Source organism: Zootermopsis nevadensis, unplaced genomic scaffold, assembly GCF_977971745.1.
Source record: "Zootermopsis nevadensis isolate Lab colony 2312 unplaced genomic scaffold, Znev_1.0 Znev_ptg000022l, whole genome shotgun sequence".
Classification (NCBI taxonomy): Eukaryota; Metazoa; Arthropoda; class Insecta; order Blattodea; family Termopsidae; genus Zootermopsis; species Zootermopsis nevadensis.
In genome coordinates, this window is record NW_028259154.1 from 4214560 (window position 1) to 4236211 (window position 21652).

Here is a 21652-nt window from a genome sequence, read left to right on the forward strand (position 1 = left end):
TTGTTTGTTACACCTACGGGTCGAACATTGAGTGGGGACGACAGTAAGCATCTGTAAGCCATTGGTTTCCTCTTCAGTAAAGAAAGAAAGAAAGTTGCATTATTAGTCGACAAATATTGTCCCGTTTCGTCCTTACATCGTTGACCAAAAGCTGCAGTCGAGTGATTTTTACTTTGTGTTCGGAGATTAATTTTTCAAATATCAACCCGGAGACTGGTGGCTTATTCGAGATTTTTTCAGACAAACATGTCGATAGTATCTTAAATTTGGCCACGGCCGCTCCTTTTCCACTTCGTTTCCGGCTGTAAGTTACTTTATAATAACTGAATGCGTTGTTAATAAACCACGAAACAAAATCTCAGTAGGTCAGGACACATAAACAGTAATTCATTGTATAATTCTGTATAAATGTGAAATAAGTAGCCATAAATTATGAAAAAGTACGTAAATAAGATGCTCTTGGAAATTAATTTTTCTGGAGAATGTCTGGGCCGAGGACGGGCGAACTGAGTAAATTTGTACGTAATGCAGAAATGGTAAGAATTGTGGTGGTTACATTGAAAATATTGAACCGCGTCCACATTCTGCTTTAAAAACGTGATACAAGGCATGCAGGTAGCGTTCTGGCAGGCGCACGGTCGCCTTTCATTGGCAGTTGTTGGTAAGGTTCACTGGGGACAGGTCTGGGAGGAAATCCACTGGCTGAAGCGTAGATCTGGAATTAAGGTGTGTTTGTTTCTTATCGCCGGCATGTATGCTGCTTCTGAACAGCAACGCAGCCATGTAAGTCACTCTGGTTAAGTCTGTATTATTACTTAATTGACTGCAGGCTAAACTCTTGAGAATTCTGACTGATGTGTGTATTTATTTATTTATATACTGGACTTGAGTATACGCAGCTGTGATTATTTGTAGCCTCGGTCAATGTAGTTCTGTCTCTCCTGGTAACATTTGAATGTCGCTTATAAAGAACGTAGTTCAGTTCCTTAAGCTGTTTATTAAAGGAAAAAGGCCTTGTGCAGATCATTAAAAGACATCGATACTGTGCAGAGTCCTCGGGGGTACGTATCTGCATATGTGGATAAAATAAACATACTTCAATGACAGCGTCTCGAAACATTAATTTTAATGGCCTAAAACAATAGTTTCTTATAATTTATCTTTGTGTTCTTACACATATATGCCATTTTGGTTTATTACTATCGTTCACAGTTATTTGAAATTTGCCACATTTTTAATGGAGTTATTAGCTGCATTTGTACAATAATTGTAGACCAAACTCCATACTAGCATCTGACAAACCTTCTGTATTAATTATTATAGTTATGTTGTTACCCATTAAATTAGGGCCATCCGGTATAGACCCGACGTGTCCCGTTCAATTCCATCCCTCTTCGTTACATTAGAAATTATTCGTGATGTATTTTGAATCAAAATACAAAAACAATGCGAATAAACAAACTTCCTTCTGGTCCCTGTCAATAGAACACGCACCACAGAGAAATTGAACTTCATTTAAATATTGTAATTAGCGTCATTATACTCACTGCGTAAACGAAATCCATTGATGTCTTTGTATAGCCTCTGAGGTCTAGGTCTACTGGAATATGATCGATACGTGGCGGTTCGTAAATTTTCCATTCTTCAAATTAAATCCTAACCTCAAAAAGCTTGGTTCAGTTGCTAATGGCTCAGCTGTGTGACTTCATTGTACCTATCATGAACCCCAAGTATTGCAGGAATCTGCACGCACATTAGCATTCTAATTTGTTTAGTACTCAACTAGTAGGTAGGTAACCCATCTTAAGTTCAAGTGAGATTTCTGATATGTTTGATTTTACTATTTACTTCAAGCTTATTAATTGTATCTTCTTGTATTTCCTTTTTTTTTTTTTATTCGAAAGTTCGATCACGTCCTGAAAATGTAATTTAACCCACCGCGTCATTTCATTTATTGAAATAAGTTGTCTGCATATCAAAGCTTTGTGTTGGTTTTTCCTTATCGACAGACTGCACGAATTAGTGTTCGTTGTCACAGTCAGCTTCTCCAAAAAAAAAAAAAAAAAAATCGATTCTCTTAAGAATCTGGCATTCCTTCAAAGGAATTCAAAGAGTATTTATGAGTTTGTGATGCAGGAACACTGCACACTTGATAGTTACATTTTCGTATTGCTAACATTTAATAATATCTTCTTCATTATCAATACAAGTTTCACTTGAACCCTCATTCACAGTCGGTTTAAAAATATCCTTTTTCCCAGACTTTGGATTGAAACCTTCTAACGACATTTTCAAAGTCTTAATAATTTTTTTTTTCCATCATATTTATCCCGAGTTTGTGCTTGTATTTTCAAAACAATAATATCACACCAATGGCCTCTCAGTATTATTTATGACGTATCACGAACAAGCTCCTCCCCTCTTAACTGCCGATATGATTAACTTATGTAAGAGAAATCCTGTCTCTGAATTATCGTGAGCTTTCGAGCTGTCAGACTTTTGGAGCTGCTCGAGGGTGCATGGGTACTGTGGCACGAGGTCAGAGGTCATTGACCATAGACGTCACTGGCGCCATTTTCGACGATTATCGGTCAAATTTAGCGAAAGCGACGGAATTTTAATGCTCTGCGTATATTTGCTAACTTATGGCAGTTATGATAAATGCCATTTTTGTTATGTTAATCATATACAGTTCCTCTTTGCACACAAATCATAAAATTAACACATCTGCGTGTGCCAGAGACATTACATCATAGAGAAGTTTGCACGTAACGTAAAATATGCGTATCCCGAAAGTTAGCAGCGTTGATGCTGAATATTTTTCGATACAATGAATGTGAAACTGGGCACAAAAGTTGATGCTAATATGATGATAATAATATTTTATGTAAAAACTGGAAGCATACTAGTGCATTTAACCAATAATTAATTTGACAATGTAAAAGGATTTATTTAAAAGTCAATAAAAGTCAACGAATACTATTGTGATTAACTACAATGTATTAGGTCCATTTATGATTTAGAACAATTGTATCTAACGGTGAATTAATGGTGTTTATGAAATGAATTGCTTAAAATGTGGTAACGGGAAGGCTCATATGTAATTTTATTATGGCATGCGAATTTCAGAGACGTGTTCTTAAATCGTGAGGTTACACACCTCCCTGACGTGAAATATAAATTCATTTCAGCTTCCCGATTGCAAGAAATTAATACAAATGCCAATGAAACATATAAAACACGTTTGTTGCAAATCGTTCGCGGGTTTCGTTCATAACCGCAATTCCATCCTTCTGAGGCCCAACTTTACATAAAAAAATGGTTGTCCGCGATCCATAATGTTTTATATTTCTGGCTGAGGGGAGTATTAAAACCTGTTGCCTTGTATCTGTGCAAATATAATGTACAGTTAACAAATTTATTGAACCTTCTTTAACGACACTGCTTCAGATACAAAAGTGTCGACTAAGATAGAGGAATTAGCATGAAGGAGAGTAGATAAGGATTCAAAAGGAGGCGATCGTGGGTTATGAGAAGACACTGCACTGGCATTCACCCGGAGTGACGTCTTGAACCTCATCTGACCGAGATACAAACAGAGTACCTGGTGGATGGCAGTGTTGTAAAGTGTTAAGTCGACATCATTCTAGTTGTTGGAGGTGAAGGGACTTTTGCTGGTACAATAAATTCAGCCGAAATTTAAAACGTGTTATTCCTTTTAATGATTCTAGTATGATTCATATTTGTGGTTGCAATTATGTAGATGAAGTGTGAATAAATAGATCATGGCGTGCTCCAGAAGCAGAGTGTGACGTCACGTGATGTGGATCGGCGCAGTTAGAAGCCGCCGTGGCCGTGTTCCTCGCCACCGCCGAGGGTAAAGCTGCTGTAGCTCTCAGCTTGCCCGTGCTGTTCCTCACCGCCACTGCTCAGACCCCCCTCGTGATGAGATACGTAAATTGGGACTTTCTTCTCGACGTACACAGGATGAGGAACGGGGACGGGTTTAGGGACATGCACGGGGTAGGGTTTGAGAACCTCGACGTGGTGAGGCACGGGATACGGTACTTTGACGGGGACCTTAACCTCGTAAGGTACCTTTCTCTCTACAGTATATGGCACCTTCTTCTCCACCACAACCGTGTAGGGCTTGGGTACCTCTACGGGATAAGGCCTAGGGACGGACACGTGAACAGGGACCTTAACTTCATAAGGGACCTTCTTCTCGACGGTGACAGTGTAGGGCTTAGGGACAGGATACGGCACCTTCTTGGTAATTATGATGGTCCGCACGTGTTCTTGTTCTTGTTCTTCGCCGCCGTCGAAGCTTCCCCCGCCATAACTATACTCTTCAAGGCCGCGCTTCTGCTGTTCAGTAGCTGCAAGTCCGAAGAGCGCCCCCAGCAACGTGCACGCCTGGTAAACAAGAATTGCACACACAATTTTCGCAAAGAATATAGCAAGATAATATTGCAATTGGTCGTAAGATAATGCTTTGAGAATGAGAAGTGGATTTAGCTGGATGATGATCTGTGGAAGCAGGGTCTGGTTATGCTGCTGATATTTTTGGACGAACTGTATCTCATGTTACTAATGCTGTCGTTCGTTAAATTGTGGTTGTTCGATTAAAAACGTTTTATTCAGCAGGTCGATTATGGTTGAGATGGCGTAAACGAATATGTATTGTCAGGAAACCGAAGAAAGAAATAAAATGTTTGAAGATGTCTCTCTGAAACGTCGGTAAACGGCCGTGAAAACCCCAAATCCTACAAGAAAATATTTGACACCTGCAGTCGTTTACATTCATCAGCTGTTTAATACGAAATGTGTAGTTCAGTCTTCTGACAGATTTGTGCATGAAGGCGACAAGACGTTCTGATAATAACTGAAACGTGAAATTCTGAAGTTTGTACAGAGTTTAGCAGGAATTACAGAACAGCAATCAATAAAAATCCTTCTGCGTCTGCGAAGACTGTCTATTTACGATGAGATTTCCCGTTCAACAAACACTTTTATTCATCAAAGACAAGGACGGCACACCACAAAATTTCGCCTCACGAAATTATACCTGGCCATAAATGTGTATGTACATAAAATTCCTTTCACCACAAAACATAACACGTGCTGACTAACACTATCAACGATGAACCAGTGTGTGTGTGTGTGTGTGCGCATGCGTGAATTACGAATTATAATTGAGAAAGTTAAAATATTGTCTTTTTATAACTATAACTTGGGAATGTACATTTTTGTAAAGATTCGGGGCACGCCTGACACCTTGTGGCGAAAACAGTGGTCTACAAAACAGTTATGATATAAAACGAACACTAATACCAATCGATTTTCTCACAAAAATTATTTATACGGTTTTCAATCGATCTGAATACCAAACTTGACATCCCTTACTGCTGTGGTTCTTGTCACCAGGTAGAAAATTTTACGGAAATTTCGCAATGTCACCATTAACTTATTGTTAGTTTCATAAAGATATACTGTTTAAGAATTCTGCCTATTTTTAAGACCAATTTTCGGGTTGGACTTAAGAACTCCACATTATTTTAACTTCATTGTCACTTCCACCTCAGATGTTTGCCAAGTTGATGTTTCTAATGGCAGGAAAGCAGGAAGTGCGGAGGTGGGACTGAATCTAGTAGCAAGATCTTCATACCAAATTTCATCCATTTCTATCATTTAGTTCAAACGTTGTTGGGAATAGACACACACGGACATAATTATACCACAAGCGTAATATACAAGGGTTCAGTCTATTAAAAGTAACAAATCGTATTATGTAAGTGGTAAGACTTAACTAAGATCTTGAACAATATCAGCACAATCTGCATTTATATTCCATGTACGGTACTTAACTTTACAGCATTAAATAAAAAGGATATGAAAGATTGTCTTCGTGTGTTCTCTGATCAAGGTGTCTGTTAGTTTGGTATGCATAATGATACAGAGCAGAATATCAGAAACTTTTAATTTGTTTAGCAATATTATAGACGTTTCAGTGGTTATAATTTATTAATATGGAAAAAAAGATGCGTACTATAAAGCCACTTTAATCCCAGCCCCAGATTAAGGTTGTGTAGCTAAAAAGATTATTACAAACGAGCCTCTGTCGACCGAGTTGTGGAGTTATAACCTTCGATATCTACCGTAAAACAATTGTTTCTATGAGTTAGTGGGGCCGCATTGGCACGATTTAGTAAGTCCTGAGTTTCTTCTTTCAATATAACGTGCTCTGCATGAGCAGAAGAGATAAGATTACACACGATTATCGAAAAGTCACACAACTCATTCCGGACACATGTTATATTTGTCAAAAAAATATTTAAATCAGAAAACAAATATCAATTCGTGTTGGGACTGTACACCGCGTTCACAGATGCATGCTTTTTCGTCATGTCTGACCCAAGCCTGTAAAGGTTAGGTTCCTTGTCACGGAAAAAATTAACCAGACGAGATATTATCGATTTGATTGACACACAGGAGAATCGATAAATGTATCTCTAAACTCATCCTAGCAAGATAAGTAAGAAATATGTGAGGTTATGTTCGTCAATGAACACTCGTAGCACTTAGAGAAAAGGACATCCTTGCACTTCGAGTGTTAAAAGACAACTGACGGGCTGGCGCGAGCAGGTTACATCACGTGACATGCGCGGGCTCTTGTATAGTCACCGCGGTATTTCGTGTTTTTATTCCAGTCTAATTAAAACCATCAACAAATATTTTAATACCGGTTGGGTGATTTTTCGAACATTCTGTAACCTAGCATTACGTTGTGAATATATTAGATTTAAATTTGATTCTCAGTTAGCACACAAATATTTAAAATAACTTTTTCCCCTCAGATTTGTTACTTATCTCATGTCATTCCTTACTGCGACTTGTTTCAGAGCTAAATTTTCCTATTATCATAAATCATTAGCATGTTCTTGGTATCATTAATACTCATTACTAATTAAATTAATAAGTTATTTATTGTAAGTTGTGTAAAGATTGTGAATCAAATTAAAATCTAACATACAGCTAAGTCTGCTTTAAGCTCAGTAAAACTTATTTATGTTATCTTACATAATAACGAACGTATCAATAATGTTATGCTGTGGATATGAATGTGTGAGTTCCTTTCCATGTACAGTTGTGTATGAGACTAAATGAATGAATTAATGAACTTACGGTAAGCAGCTTCATGTCGTAGCGAGACTGTTGTGACAGCTGGCGCTCGTTCTGGCTTATATACGGCAAGCACACTCCCATTCCGACGGCCACTTCACTTTCGCGCTCCCAGCTACTCCTTCTTTTTTCCTTTCCGGCAAGATTTTTCCTCTGCTAGTCAAACTTACGTGTTAAAAACATACGGATTTCAACTCAGTTACCTCCTTTTTCCCTCCAACGAAAAATGTTTTCAATCCAGAGGAATATTGTTTTAAGCTATGGACCTCTTCTTAGAACCCAAGCTCAAATAATGTCAAGGATATTAATATTTATTGTGATGTATTTTTGCTCTATTTCAGTGTGAAAGCTCGGACGGTTAGGCGCCATATTCTTTCTGTCGACGCTGGGGTTCGATTATGGGATATCTCAAGGTAAAGTGACATTGTGTTTTTTATCTTTGTCAACAACTGTTGCATTTGACGACAGGCCGAACAGCCGGCATTTCTTCTGAATCAATCTTCAGTTGGGAATTCTTGTCTGGAATATTCCCATTTCGCTTATGGCATTATCAATTCAGTATTGAAAGTTTGCTTTCGATAATCTTTGTCTGTCCTTCACACTTCAAAGCTACTGAGTACATTCGCTTAGCGTGTGCTTCTCTAGGCTTGCGGTCGGAGGGTACACAGTTTACATGTAGACGATAACTGGGTTTGCCCAAAATAGCGTGTCATTGAATTTTAAGCTCAACACTTGCCCTCTTCCTGGAAAATAAGTACGTTGTGGAAAGATTAAAATTTATAACATTTAATTAAAAATATATTTATACAACATCGATGCAGATAAGGAAACGATAGAAATGTTCATAAAGTTTCTCCCGAAGTAGTTGTTGCGTCCTCTTGTCAGTGGTCCGGATATTCTCGTCAAAAATCTGTTCTGTCGGACCCTTTCTCCCTTAGGGTCAGGGACCAGCTACGGTGACGTTTAAATTTCTGAAGATTTCCGACAGCATTCCCCGAACTTTACCACATTTTGGAAGCGTTCGTAATCTGTCTTTTTATTCTGTTCACGATAGGAAAGCTTGGATTTCCTCCAAGGGCGTGTAGTTGAGTAAATTATCAGTTCTGTTGAAGCACTAAGCTCAGAGGAGTTGGTTACGGGAATAATTTCGTGGCCCCACAAGTGCAATGCCGTTAAAAGTTGCCCTGATCGTAATAATCTCAACCCTCTTCTTTTCCATTGGAGTAAGACGTCTAATCTTTTGTGTTTAAATTACACTACTTAAACTCGTTCACAACACAGGGATGTCTAGGGCCAGTGTTGTGACCGACAGGTATAAAGTGACTGTATTGTGGATATGCTCCTGAGGATGGCAGAGTGCCAGTCGAAGGATGCTGTGCACAGAATGTATGTTTACGTTTAATGGTGTAAGTGCGTGTAGTTTGCACTTCAAAAGATCCCGTGTTAACATTTCGGGGTCAGTGACATGTCTTCACAGAGGTCACTCTTATTCCCTCCAGGCAAATTCCAGACAATTTTCTTAAGTCTGGTCACTACCGATACCTGTCTTAATATAAGGTCGACATTTCTGTTCCTCAGTCTCAACTCAAATGATCGCGGTTGTATTTTAATGGACAGCCTAAAACATATTTTGGAGAATTTGGTTTCTGTTTCATTAGGCTCAATGTGACTCCCACTTACTTTCCACTTGAACGTGGTTTCGTACAAAGTCTCGTCGTTCCAAACTGTAAATACAATGTAATAATCTGCCACTCATTCATTTAGGGTCTGACGTAAAATGCACCCTACAGCCTGAAGGTAGGGCTTGAGGTTACGCTCTACAGATATCTGCTGATATCAGCACATTTTGGATGCTGGTAACATAGTTACAGTTCTCCAAAGATGTGCAGCTACTTTTGACTTATCCCGTATAATATCAAGGATGTCAGGAGTAGAATTGTAATCGTTCAGGAGTGAAACCCTTGTTGCGGTCAGCCTAGAATTCTGGTTCGTGTGCTTCGCATTGATACTCCGTCGCGTTCGGCTCCATCTTGAGCGGCGTACGCCACCAACAGCTTCATTGATCTGGTCGTCAACACTGCGTGGATGGCAGTATCATCCAGGTCTCTTCGTTTATCGGAGCCATGACTTTGGTCTCAGAATTCGCGAAAGTCCAATCCAGAACCGTACACCGTCATCCACCTGAGGGAAGTGCTTCGTCGACTCAGGTGTGTGAAGTGGTGTTTCTTTGCGTGACTCTGAAGACCAGCTCTCGATAATATTTGGGCTATCACCGTCGAGTCGATTCATGAGAAACGTACCTCAAACAGTTGTGTCATAGTAAACTGAACGATGTTTCAAAGCGATGTTCGAAAAAAAAACAACTCATTCTTACTAACAGCTAGAACATATTACTGCGTTTTCAAACTTAAACATCTGATATAAATCATCGTAGTTTATGGAAGGAAGACAAACGCCTAATATGGGCAAACACAAGGCAAATTACATAATGAATGGAATTAAGAGAAAGCTCAGCGTTTACATCACTTCCGGTTTGGGACCTAGAAAATTTGAAGCTCTTAATTTTTGTTGCGAAGTGAGTATGTTAGTGTGAGAAAGATTTATGATGAGCATTTTTCATTGACGACACCACAACATCAACTGAGTTCTTCGACGCGAAGTTAGCTGATGTGTGTAACACCTTAGTTTGGCAGCTCGGAAGGCACTTTTGCCGACCAGTGGTTGTCTGAAGTCACCCACGTTTAACCAATGAGGACTGGTGGCCAGCAACACAGACGAGGCTACCCCTAAGAAAAATCTAATTATCCCACTTCATACTTTTTAAGCCAAGGCTTGCCAGTTCCAGCAATGCGAATATAAAACGAGAAATTCTTTAACCTAGCGAGGGTCGACGTCTTTCTCTGGCGCAAGACTTCGCCCTTAGTTACATCCTTGGTTGGTTGCCCTGAGGGTGGCGGCTGTTTATATGTCGAAATGTTGGAAGACTTTCTAAACATTCGAAGCTACTGACACTGATGCTTTACATTCTACACTACCAGCTACGCGGCTGTATACTCGTATTTTGACTTCCGGGGTGCAATATCTCGGTCAGTCTTTTAGTTGTTCAATTTTTCATTTAGTATTTCCGTTTGAGGCAGCCATATAAAATTTTGGTGTTACGAAACTCTTATTATACACGCCTTATTTTCTCTCATAAGCTCCCATACTTTATCATCAAATTTATCTTAGGTTATGCATTCACACTCAGAACAATGATAAAACACCAGCGGCCTTTTAATATTATACAGAGTCAATTCCCCCTGAGTTTATAATTTTTGCAGTCCCGCGAAACAACTTACACACTTATGATTAAGCTAGTCCTTATTTCGTGCTACAGTGGATGGTCTTTCTTATTACAGTGTTTTTACAATGGCTGTTATCAAGCAAACCAGCAGCTGGTTCTTAATCGATTTATACTCAGTATTATGTACGAAGAATCTTGTCCCTAGGTTATGATCAGCATTCCCCAGTTACGCAGAGCAGTGTATAACTTATTCTTGTTTAGTTCCACATTTGTCTCATATAGTCTCCTGTGCACTCACTAAATCTAATGTTTTGCTAATTAATTCACTTGTTAAGTATTCAAGTAACCTGACCTACTGAGACTCCTGACGTTTCAATTTTGAAACACCATGTTCAGTCTCCGTCGTACCGAAAAGTCCATCCAAATCCTTTCAGAGTTATTTTGCATAACACGTGGAGTGAAAGGGAGAGTTTAGTATTGCCTCGTTGCTGTTCTGAAGCCAGTACTTTTGAGTTTGATAATTCCGTGCGAGACAGGAATAAAGTTCAGCCACTCACCTCTAATTAAAAAGTATACGTATTTCCTCATGTAATGTCTGATGATTACATAACGACCCGTCACCAACCATAACAACTCGCTCCCTGTCTACATAACACGAACACGCGGGAGAAACACTTCACAAGTCGTCCGTGGCAACACGTAATTAATTCCCCTCGATTAATTACAGATTCTGTTACGTGTCATTAGGCTTCATAATGAAGCTGTAATTAATAGCGCGAGTGATAGAAAGATGTCACGAGAAAGTGACGTCATAAGAGGGCGATTGAGAGAAGTTGTCAGAGGAAAAAGTTTTGATTTGGTGCAAAGAAACTGGAGTCGGGGCCTTAAACGTAGTTCGAAATAGCGGAAGGAATAATAAAGACGCAGATTAATAAGGCGGTGGGATGGGAATTTTATTGCGTAGAATAAATAATGTGAGAGAGAGAGAGGAAGTTGTGTAATTAACGCGGTGTCGTGACATACTTTATACAGTGACGAAAACATGCTTTTACGTAGTTTCCTCTGACGTTATTTGTTAAAAATCAATCTGAAAGTATTCGAAGGCTAAAGCGGATGGTAATTCAGACAGCAGGTGGATTTGATTCTATTTTTTGGAGTTTACTTAATGAAACGCTGCGATCTCGTGATAATCAATTAATATTAGGTTCCTCACATTCGATCATGATTGCGTTTGAATGTTGCTGAAACTGTTTGTATGGCATTCGCGTGCTGATGGAAGAGGAGGTTCCTGCGGTCGCGTCACCCGCGATGACACTACTGCAGCTTTCGGTCTGGCCTACCTCCGCCTTCGTCGGAGCTGTCATCGTGCTGAGAGACGTAGACACCTTCTCCCTTCATGCAAGGGGCAACGGGACATGGTTACGGAGCCTCGGCGTAGTTACTCACGGAGACCTTAACCTCACAAGGCACCTTTCGGATTACTTAATCCCCGAAGGAAGTTTTCCTCTATGGAACTGTCAGGAAGCTGGTTTGGCCAGACGGTCACTCTAGACAGAGAGGCTCAGAGAACTCCGGATGACTCGGCAGCCAATCGAAATGCTGTCTGCCAGGTACTAGAATTTCCAAGCACAAATCATGAGGTCATTGCCACTGGCCTTAATGTAAGCTCATGTTCCGTGAAGGAAACTCGCCTAAAATGAGCCCCCCATCATAACTCACTTCGGTTTAGCTGTAATAATCCGGTTTCGGTTCGAACTTAGCTCGATATAATTATCTGGAAGTAATATATATATATTGACACTTTAATTATTAATTACTTTATGTTACTGGTCAGTTTTATCGTATTTATGAAAGCATTATTATTTTAACAGAATGGCTACATTATCAGACCTCCGCGTGCCTAATAAATGTACCTCCTTGTGAGATTCTAAAATAAGTCATGGCCCATATTTTTTCCAGGTATAAAGGTTGTTGTGGTCAGACGTGTTTGTGGTGAGTTCCTGAGTAAGGGTAGACAATGGGCTGTTACCTGGTGGACTACCGGGCGACAGTGGGTAGCTGGACCGGGAGATGCATGTGGCGTGGCGTCTCTAGGCGTAGTGACGCTATCCAAACGACTGGACGGACACTGCATGGGATTGACGTTGCTGAATTCAGTGGTTTTAGCTGTTTTACTAGTGATTGGAGAAGTGGAAAGTAATCCGTGTACTGGTTGCGGCAGGAATCTAAGGTCGGGAATCCAATGTGAATCATGTGGACGCTGGTATCATTATAGTTGTGGGAACGTGAAGGCTCAAGGAGCTGGAAGGGAGAAGTTGCTACTGGCGGGAACTGGGAACAGGAATATAGTGCCGGAAAAACAAATGTTTGCAAAGTGCATGGTGATGGGTGACTCAGTGGTGCGCAATGATATGATGGTGGAATGTTTTCCGGGGATTAGAACTGATTAGTTACACAGAAGGATAGAACAGAGGTATCTTGGTAGTCCAGAAACCGTTTTTATTCACGTAAGTACGAACGACTTAGGAACAACGAGAAACCCGGACTTTGTAATGGGAGAAGTGAATGCGCTGATGGCTACGGTAAAGATTAAATGTCCGAACTGCAGGCCTGTCCTGTAGAGAAGTGTCATGGCGTCCTATTGGTCCTCTTAATGATAGATTCGACTGGGTTTCAAACGTCCTTGGAATTACATCTTTTAATCAGAAAAGCTGGATACAGGAAGGGGATTTCGCTGGGGGATGGACTGCATCTGAATGGACGAGGAAGGAGACGACTTGGACAACTGTACGCTAGGTTTAGTGGACTTGATGGTGGAGGATCGGCACGGAGGAAGACGTGACACGTTTTGGTGGATGGCACTCACAGAACGAGGACAACCAAGGAAACGCGGCATTCACCAACTGGACAACAGAAGGCTTTGCATGAAGTAAGAACAGAGACGAGTAATAATAACAATACGGAACGTTTAGCTTATACGTCGTTAGTGAGACCGATATTTGAACATGGAGCTGTGTGTTGGGACCCATACAGAGGGCAGGTAAGAGCCCTAAACAGGGTGCAGAAGAGAGCGGCTAAATTTGCAAAATACACGAACGAATCTGGTTGGGAAACATCGGCACAGCGTAGAATGATAGCCCGAATGTGCGCCTTTTCCAAAGCAAACAACGGTGGCCGGGCTTGGAAAACGATAGGGGATAGATTACTAAAGCCATGCTACCTGGGCAGGGACGATCATACTCTGAAAATTAGGACTAGGAAACAAAGAACGGATGTAGGCAAATATTCCTTTGTAAATAGGACCATTAGAAGCTGAAACCAATTACCTCCAGGCGTGCTAGAGTCTTTCCCCTGTAAATTAGGCACCTTTAGAAAGAGGGCCAGAAAAGTAGTTACAATCAAAGGGTTATTAAGTGGGGATTAGATGGTGATAAGGGAAGTGAAGTGTCTTAGTCTCGTAGTTCTTTGGGATAAGATTTTCATGTACTGAGGGCGGACTTTGTATTTGAGTTTACTCTAAAGTATTGAGATTTCTTAAAGGATGTGTGTTTTTGAAGGGTGGTTTTTCTAGTTATGTGTGTAGGGTGTTCTATGGAATGTACTTGTCTTTATTGTATGTATTTTGTTGTAATTGTGTAGTGTAAGGACCACTGCCACCGGATTCAAACCCAATTGCAGTAAATAAATTATAATAATAATAATGAAGACATGGATTCCTATTCGAAAGTCGTTCTCTCTGAGTCCCTCTATATGCTCATTCAGTTTGGCCCTAACCTTTTGAATCCACCTATATAGGTCAGAGGTATTCAAACAGTAGCTCACGAGACGTATGAAGCTCTCAGGAGGTTTGGTCGTGTTTTGTTTCGGGCTGTGTTTTTCGTAAAGAAACTATTTCGAACAAAGATTTATTTTTGTCCACACACTGAAAAATAAAGTACGAAAAACTGCATGGTTGTTATTAATAATGTAGTTAACAAAACTACGTTCTTCTGATTATAATGAGATGTCGAACGTGAGAACGTGACACTGAGTCTCCTTTTGTAATGTGTTGTCGTCAGAACGTTAATATGTTAAGCATCATCTGCGATATGTGAATAGACACTTTCTTGTGGATGGGTTTACTTTAAAATCTTAACTTTCTTTTTCCAAAATAAAACGGGCCTTAACTCAAAGATTACGCGTTCAAGGCCAGTGTTTGCATATATTACTTTAGTTTATTTGTGCATAGAATTATGTCCCAAAATGTCACTCTTGTATTTCACATCTGTTTATGATACATATCTGTATTAAATACAGACATAAATAACATATCAACCTTTAAAGGCGTATAAGTGAATACTTATTGTATTTATGAAACTCATATAAGATTACAAGTATAAATCGCACCATGTAGGCTTGCGAAATTCACGTATCAACAGTGGTTTTAACAATACTTTAAAGTGTAATAATATATTGTATTATAATAAGCACATTATAATGACCCACAGAGATGTAATATGGAACCACAAATTTCTTAAGTACAATTTATTGAGACTGAGCAATTTTACAGAAGCAAATGTGTCGCACAAATTTTTCATATGCCATGAAGTGATTATGGTTATGAATGTGATCAGGAGACTTGAGTGTTGGTAAAATGAAATTATGACAGTGATGGAAGTGATGATTTGATAATGATGATATGATGATAAAAAAATTGCTTCTTATCAATGGATCTAATATGAGTCACCGATGTAACCATAGTTACTGTGACTTGATTCGAAGCCGAGACCCTCAAGTCCCACGTAGCTATCGTCATGGTTCTTGAGGTAAACCGGGATTTTCCTCTCGATATAAACTGGGTGAGGGACAGGGACTGGTTTAGTCACGTGAACAGGGTACGGCTTAGGGACATGGACAGGGTGAGGGACTGGGTACGGTACCTTAACAGGGACATTCACAGGGTAAGGGACCCTCTTCTCCACAGGGTAAGGGACCTTCTTCTCCACGTACACGGGGTAAGGCTTGGGAACCTCGACAGGGTAGGGCTTCTCAACTTTGACCTCCACAGGGACCTTCACAGGATACGGGACCTTCTTGATGACCTCGACAGGGTATGGCTGCGGGACCGGCACTTTGATTTCCTTGGTGATGATGATGGTCTTGACGTGTTCGTGGTTCTCACTGATGCCGGGGCCACCCCCGAAGCTGAAACCACCCTCGTAACCGCCGTACCCCAGCTCCTCTATCCCCCTCTTCTCGTGTCTTGCCGCCTTCTCATCGGCAATTGCTATGCCCGCGACAAGGAAGACCACGATCTGAAACGAAGTAACAGTTACTTCGCCATTACTGCGAGCGGGGTCATTACTTCGCCCACTTTACAGCACACACAGCGTGCTATTTTTAACACGTTGACATCCAGCCCAGTCATTGGTGGGGTTTTTCACACTTCACGTCCTGAATAATTATATAAATATCAGATAAAGCTTCTATTGATGCGTTTTGTCCGCATTCCTCAGTCAAACGCATCATTGGCGTCCTTCATTAAGCCTGACGGTAAACGCTGATAGTGAAAAATACTGACGAAATTATAAAAATATGAAGATATCCGTCTTCTGGGTTATTGCGCTGTGTAGTCTGGTCGATGTTAACCAACGTTTCAGAGGTCATACTGCCTCCATCATCAGGGCGATGAGTATGAAGATTTCTGTCTTCTGGGTTGTTGCGCTGTGTAGTCTGGTCGATGTTAACCAACGTTTCAGAGGTCATACTGCCTCCATCATCAGGGCGATGAGTATGAAGATTGCTGTCTTCTGGGTTGTTGCGCTGTGTAGTCTGGTCGATGTTTACCAACGTTTCAGAGGTCATACTGCCTCCGTCATCAGAGTATGAAGATTTCTGTCTTCTGGGTTGTTGCGCTGTGTAGTCTGGTCGATGTTAACCAACGTTTCAGAGGTCATACTGCCTCCGTCATCAGGGCGATGAGTATGAAGATTTCTGTCTTCTGGGTTGTTGCGCTGTGTAGTCTGGTCGATGTTAACCAACGTTTCAGAGGTCATACTGCCTCCGTCATCAGAGTATGAAGTTGTCTGTCTTCTGGGTTATTGCGCTGTGTAGTCTGGTCGATGTTAACCAACGTTTCAGAGGTCATACTGCCTCCGTCATCAGAGTATGAAGATTTCTGTCTTCTGGGTTGTTGCGCTCTGTAGTCTGGTCTATGTTTACCAACGTTTCAGAGGTCATACTGCCTCCGTCATCAGAGTATGAAGATTTATGTCTTCTGGGTTGTTGCGCTCTGTAGTCTGGTCGATGTTAACCAACGTTTCAGAGGTCATACTGCCTCCGTCATCAGAGTATGAAGATTTCTGTCCTCTGGGTTGTTGCGCTGTGTAGTCTGGTCGATGTTAACCAACGTTTCAGAGGTCATACTGCCTCCGTCATCAGGGCGATGAAGATTTCTGTCTTCTGGGTTGTTGCGCTGTGTAGTATGGTCGATGTTAACCAACGTTTCAGAGGTCATACGTTGGTTAACATCGACCAGACTACACAGGGCAACAACCCAGAAGACAGAAATCTTCATACTCACCGCTGTGAGAACCTCAAGTCTTACTTATAAAAATATGTTTGTTATATTATGTAACAATATTTCACAGTATTGCCAAAATATTACGCAGATTACTTAAGTCACATCAGTGGCGGAACCTCTCCGTTACATCGTTCTTAGGATTAAAAAATTTCTCTTCGCCTTGCCTATGGCATATCGGTGAGAATGCTAACATGACTTGACATCTTCTGGTTGCTTTCATCCACCCAGTGCGTCGTATTTTGTCGCGTTGTTCAGATTTTCCCTGCAGATTTTCTGTACATGATAACAGTAAAATCTCTCATTTTCCCTATTCCTACAACAAAATCAACCTAAAAAAAATTAGATACGGGGTTCAAATTTGCAGACCGTCTTTTGTGTTGGTACCGTACCGTGCCACGGTGGTCTAGCGGTTAGAACGCTGGCCTTGTAATCCAGGGGTCTCGGGTTCGATTCCCGGCGGTCCCCGAATTTATAACTTGTGTTGGGCAAGGCCGTGGTTTAGGCAACACGGAGTTTTCCTCCGTGGCATCCCAACAATTACTCCATTCACACACAGAAGAAGGCAATGGCAAACCACTTCTGGATCATCTGCCAAGAACGTATATGAACAGGTCCCAGTCCGAGAAAAGGATGGAAGGATCCTGTTCATATGGACCTGTCGTCAGACAGAACACTAAATAATAATAAGATGAGGTGGTCTAGCGGTTAGAACGCTGGCCTTGTAATCCTGGGGGTCTCGGGTTCGATTCCCGGCGGTGCCCGAATTTATAACTTGTGTTGGGCAAGGCCGTGGTCTAGGCAACACGGAGTTTTCCTCCGTGGCATCCCAACAATTACTCCATTCACACACAGAAGAAGGCAATGGCAAACCACTTCTGGATATGAACAGGTCCCAGTCCGAGAAAAGGATGGAAGGATCCTGTTCATATGGACCTGTCTTCAGACAGAACACTACAAAAAAATAATAAAACCTTACCGATCTGAATTGACGTGAAAAGTTTATTGTTCTTACAGAACATTTTGGGATTTAAATCAAGAATAAGTTTGGTTTGGTTAAAGTAGAAAGAGATTCTAATTTGGGCAAACCATTTACAAGTTCGTAATTTTACGCATTGCTTCTGGAATTTACAGTTCAGTATTAAGGGACAATGCAAAGAACAAAGCCGAATAAACGCAAAGCTTAACGTATTTGGTGTTGGCGCAGCAGGGATTTTCTCAAGACCCTCCCCCAACCAAGAAATATTGCCAGGCCCACCTTAGCCCTCTGGTTGTCGCTGTCCTGAGTGCCTCGTTGCGTTGGACTGAAATCCTGTATTCCGCACTTGTTTCAACTTCGCAGTTCTAGGGAACTTTTTCCTAATGTGCGACTTTCCCTCAATATTTGACCACGTTTCACAGCTTTAGAGAACAGAAACTGCTGTGTGCTGATCTGAAGTTCATGTAAAGTGCACAGTCGGGCTGAACATTAACCAGCAATTGCAGAAATAATTATCTCATTGCCTCAACAAGACGTCGTTATTAGTCGTACGTGATGTTCCCAGACAGCGAATTTAAATTTTGAAGTATTGCTGTTTTGTAAACGAAATTTTGTCTCTAACTACCAAGCACCCACGGAGAATGAAGGCACAGCTCCACGCGTTCGTAACACCTGCTTCTGTAATAATTGAAGGTCAGTGGTTAATTTCACGTCCCATCCGTTTTAACCCCGAGGACAGAATCAAGATACCCATTGAATGAGAGGTTAGTTGAGCCCGTAAGCCAGTCTTGAGGTTATGGCAAAGACGGAAATCCTCCCTTAACAGGGAATCGAACACCGATCGTCCCACAAACGTGTTTGTGTGCTCCTGCACGCTCTCCGCCAATATATATCGTCAGGTTTTCTTTCTTTCTAAGTTCTTAGCCCATCTGAAGGCATACTTACTAGCGTCTTCATGGTGATATCGTTCCTGACTGACTGCAGCGCTGTTGCTGGTGATAACTGGAACGAGATCACCGCTTTTATATCTCGCATTCAGTTACACAAAGTCTCGAACATTCTCTTTCTCCTCTAGCATTTGTTTTATTTTCCTTTATCCGGCGTTCACAATATATAACCAGCTATTCTGTTATTCAACTATCACAACATAGCTTTAATGTTTTTTTGTCTCAAGACATATTCGTACATGCAATTATTACATACGCAGTTCTGAAGCACGAAGTTGGATTCAAAGGCACATTAAAACGGGGTATTTTTCTCGATTATATAACGTCGAACACTGGGCAACGTTTACATAAGCTTACTTTTACACGATACAATGCTTTGGTGTGAATGTTCTCGTAGACGCAGATTAATTTACATGACAGAAATAATAAGTTCGCTGTCTTGGGTGGTAATGCCTCAGACCCCATCTCGACGTTGCGTAATCCAGATACAAAGGGACGGTAGACGCCACTGGAGTATCTTTTTTTCCCTTATAAACGACTGTGGAACTTTTCCTGCAAGGCTTACAGTTAAGGTGGTTCAAATTCTGACATCTAACCTGTCAGTTTACTGTCTCGTAACTTCTGTCATGGACATTCACAAAGTTTCAGCCGCTCTACAACCAGAAAAAGTGGTGAGCGGGAAATTGTCGACACCGCTGCCATCTGTCCAGATTTTGGCCTATTAAATATTCATGGAAGGGCGAGATTGAGGTCTTTGAGAACGGTGTCAATCCGCGTTTAGTGATCGTGAAAGATTAATCGAAGAACAATTAATAACGTTTGAATGCTCGTTCATCCATTTCGTAAGTTACTTTCAAGGTCAGTTATGCAATCTTTTATTTCAGTCGTGGTGTATGAGGATGTGTGATTTGAAATCTTCGCGGCGACGTAAGTCAATAAAATATTCTCGAGCGATCAGGCCGCGTCAAATTTTTAAAAGGAGAAACCGACGTTTCAGTGACCATCTCTGTCCCCATCATTAGAGATGACAATCAATGCAGGTAATTCGTTGTACATGTGATTCTCAGGAACGATGCTCCCGCGTACAGCGAGTGACACACACAATTTCACCTGCCAGAGAAATTTTAATCACATTCCAATAAAACACAATACTCTCTGCTTTATACTTATAAATTAACACCAAACTTGTAGTGCATTTCAGATAGGCTAGTCACAAACGAGCTAAGGAGCTTATACTTCGGATCCAGCCAGATAAGTGACTCGTTTCTTTGGAGAAAATAACACCAGTATATCATAAATCGGTTTCATAAGAATTAAATTCTATATTTAGAAATGTATTTGTCAGTAATGTTCTTCCAGGCAAGTGTATCACAAACCAAAGAGTCTGATTCTCGAGTTGATGGCTTTATTTTTTCAAAAATTCTTCCGATTTGCATCGGATCATTCCCAGATGCAAGATTCATAACTTGTGCTGACGACAGTGAGAAGCATCACAAGTATTTTCGCCAAACACCTTTAGGGAAAACAAATGAAGAGTGATGAATGGGCGGGACGTGTAGCATGGATAAGGAGAGATGATAACTGCGCACAAAATTTTAGTCGAGGTACGTGAAGTGAAGGGACTGTTCGAGAGAATCAGAAAGTAACAGGAGAAACATATTAAGTTGGTCCTATTGAAATAAAGTGGGAATGTGTGGACTGAATGCTCCTGGTTTAGGACAGGGGCAGTTGAGAGTTTCTGTGAAAAGAGCATCGAATTTTCAGTTCTGTAAGGTCGAGAAACTTCTTGAATTACTGTTAGATTTTAAATAATTGTTCTCTCCATTGAGTTAGTTGATATATAATTATTTTAGCTCAGTTCTGAAAGTTTGTGATGATAGTACGTCGTTGACGTAAACTGTTTTCTGGACATTACCCATCGTTCAATATTAAATAAAATCAATAAAACCACGACGTTTCGGAGATGTGACTCAATCTCCGTCTTCAGGAAAAACCTACTCTTTTGTACCCAATCGATAGAGCTAATCCCCATCTCCGAAACGTCGTGGTTTTATTGATTTTATTTAATATTGAACGATGGATAATGTCCAGAACACATTTTACTTCAATAATTATTTTAGTTCTGCATCGTGAATAGTTCGTGACTGTCTCAGACAGACGGCAGCGTCTGCAGGTCTTGTTCGCTTTGTGCGTCGCTCTAAATTGTGAATTGATTCCATGGCCTTTGCTTCAAATTTACGCCTGAGTGGTCCAGAATTATCAAGTTTTGTTTCCGCTCGAATGAAATTGTGCAGAGACTGTGTCTGGATCGTGCTTCAGATGTCTCTTGTGCAAAAGCCATTGTGAACATCCTGCGACTTGCGTGTCTATCGTCACTTTACATAACCAGTTTCTCATACAAGTAACGGTGACTTTTTTTAATTCAGGAAAGTCCCTACGTAATAGTTAATTGGTTCATAATTCAGCTTCCTAGGAATGCGCTCTATAGGTCGAAGACTGTTTGTAATTATCCTCAGACCCTCTATTCAAATGCTATCATTGTTTCTCAAAAAAGTTTATGTCTCTCCTCAAGACATCATTCGGAACCGTACTCCGAAATAAGGTTTTAAATTGCTATCCAGTTGGAAAAGAATCATTAAACAAACCAAGAAAACGACATTGCATTAGACTTGAAACCCCGAGTCCCCAGTCTCACCCTAATA

At 40.7% G+C, this 21652-nt stretch overlaps 3 protein-coding genes across 5 annotated transcripts in view; 1 reads left to right on the plus strand and 2 right to left on the minus strand.

Moving 5' to 3' along the window:
• Nucleotides 1-21652, plus strand: part of mldr (mitochondrial ribonuclease P catalytic subunit) — a 152684-nt gene that overhangs the window by 27563 nt on the left and 103469 nt on the right. For 2 of the 3 annotated variants that reach the window (XM_087353540.1, XM_087353539.1), the window contains exon 2: nt 7524-7595. In XM_087353540.1, the coding sequence (XP_087209666.1) occupies nt 7581-7595 (15 nt within the window). In that variant the 5' untranslated portion in view covers nt 7524-7580. Of the gene's footprint in view, nt 1-649; nt 784-7523; nt 7596-21652 lie in introns of those variants that run through there. The other variant, XM_022078997.2, reaches the window with a different exon arrangement.
• LOC110837160 (uncharacterized) lies at nt 3699-7280 on the minus strand. The gene is made up of 2 exons (XM_022079017.2): nt 7186-7280; nt 3699-4416 (listed from the first exon to the last, which is right to left on the minus strand). Exons 1-2 carry the CDS (start codon nt 7264-7266, stop codon nt 3838-3840), a joined length of 660 nt encoding a protein of 219 aa, XP_021934709.2. The 5' UTR covers nt 7267-7280; the 3' UTR covers nt 3699-3837.
• On the minus strand, nt 14794-18988 carry LOC110837158 (uncharacterized). The gene is made up of 2 exons (XM_022079014.2): nt 18949-18988; nt 14794-15759 (listed from the first exon to the last, which is right to left on the minus strand). Exons 1-2 carry the CDS (start codon nt 18958-18960, stop codon nt 15178-15180), a joined length of 594 nt encoding a protein of 197 aa, XP_021934706.2. The 5' UTR covers nt 18961-18988; the 3' UTR covers nt 14794-15177.

Excerpts from the sequence above, each read along its gene's own strand:
- LOC110837160 (XM_022079017.2), bottom strand. The coding sequence starts at position 7,266 with ATGGGAGTGTGCTTGCCGTATATAAGCCAGAACGAGCGCCAGCTGTCA. Across the intron at positions 4,417-7,185 it reads ACGACATGAAGCTGCTTACC|GCGTGCACGTTGCTGGGGGC; the intron begins GTAAGTTCATTA and ends CTTGTTTACCAG.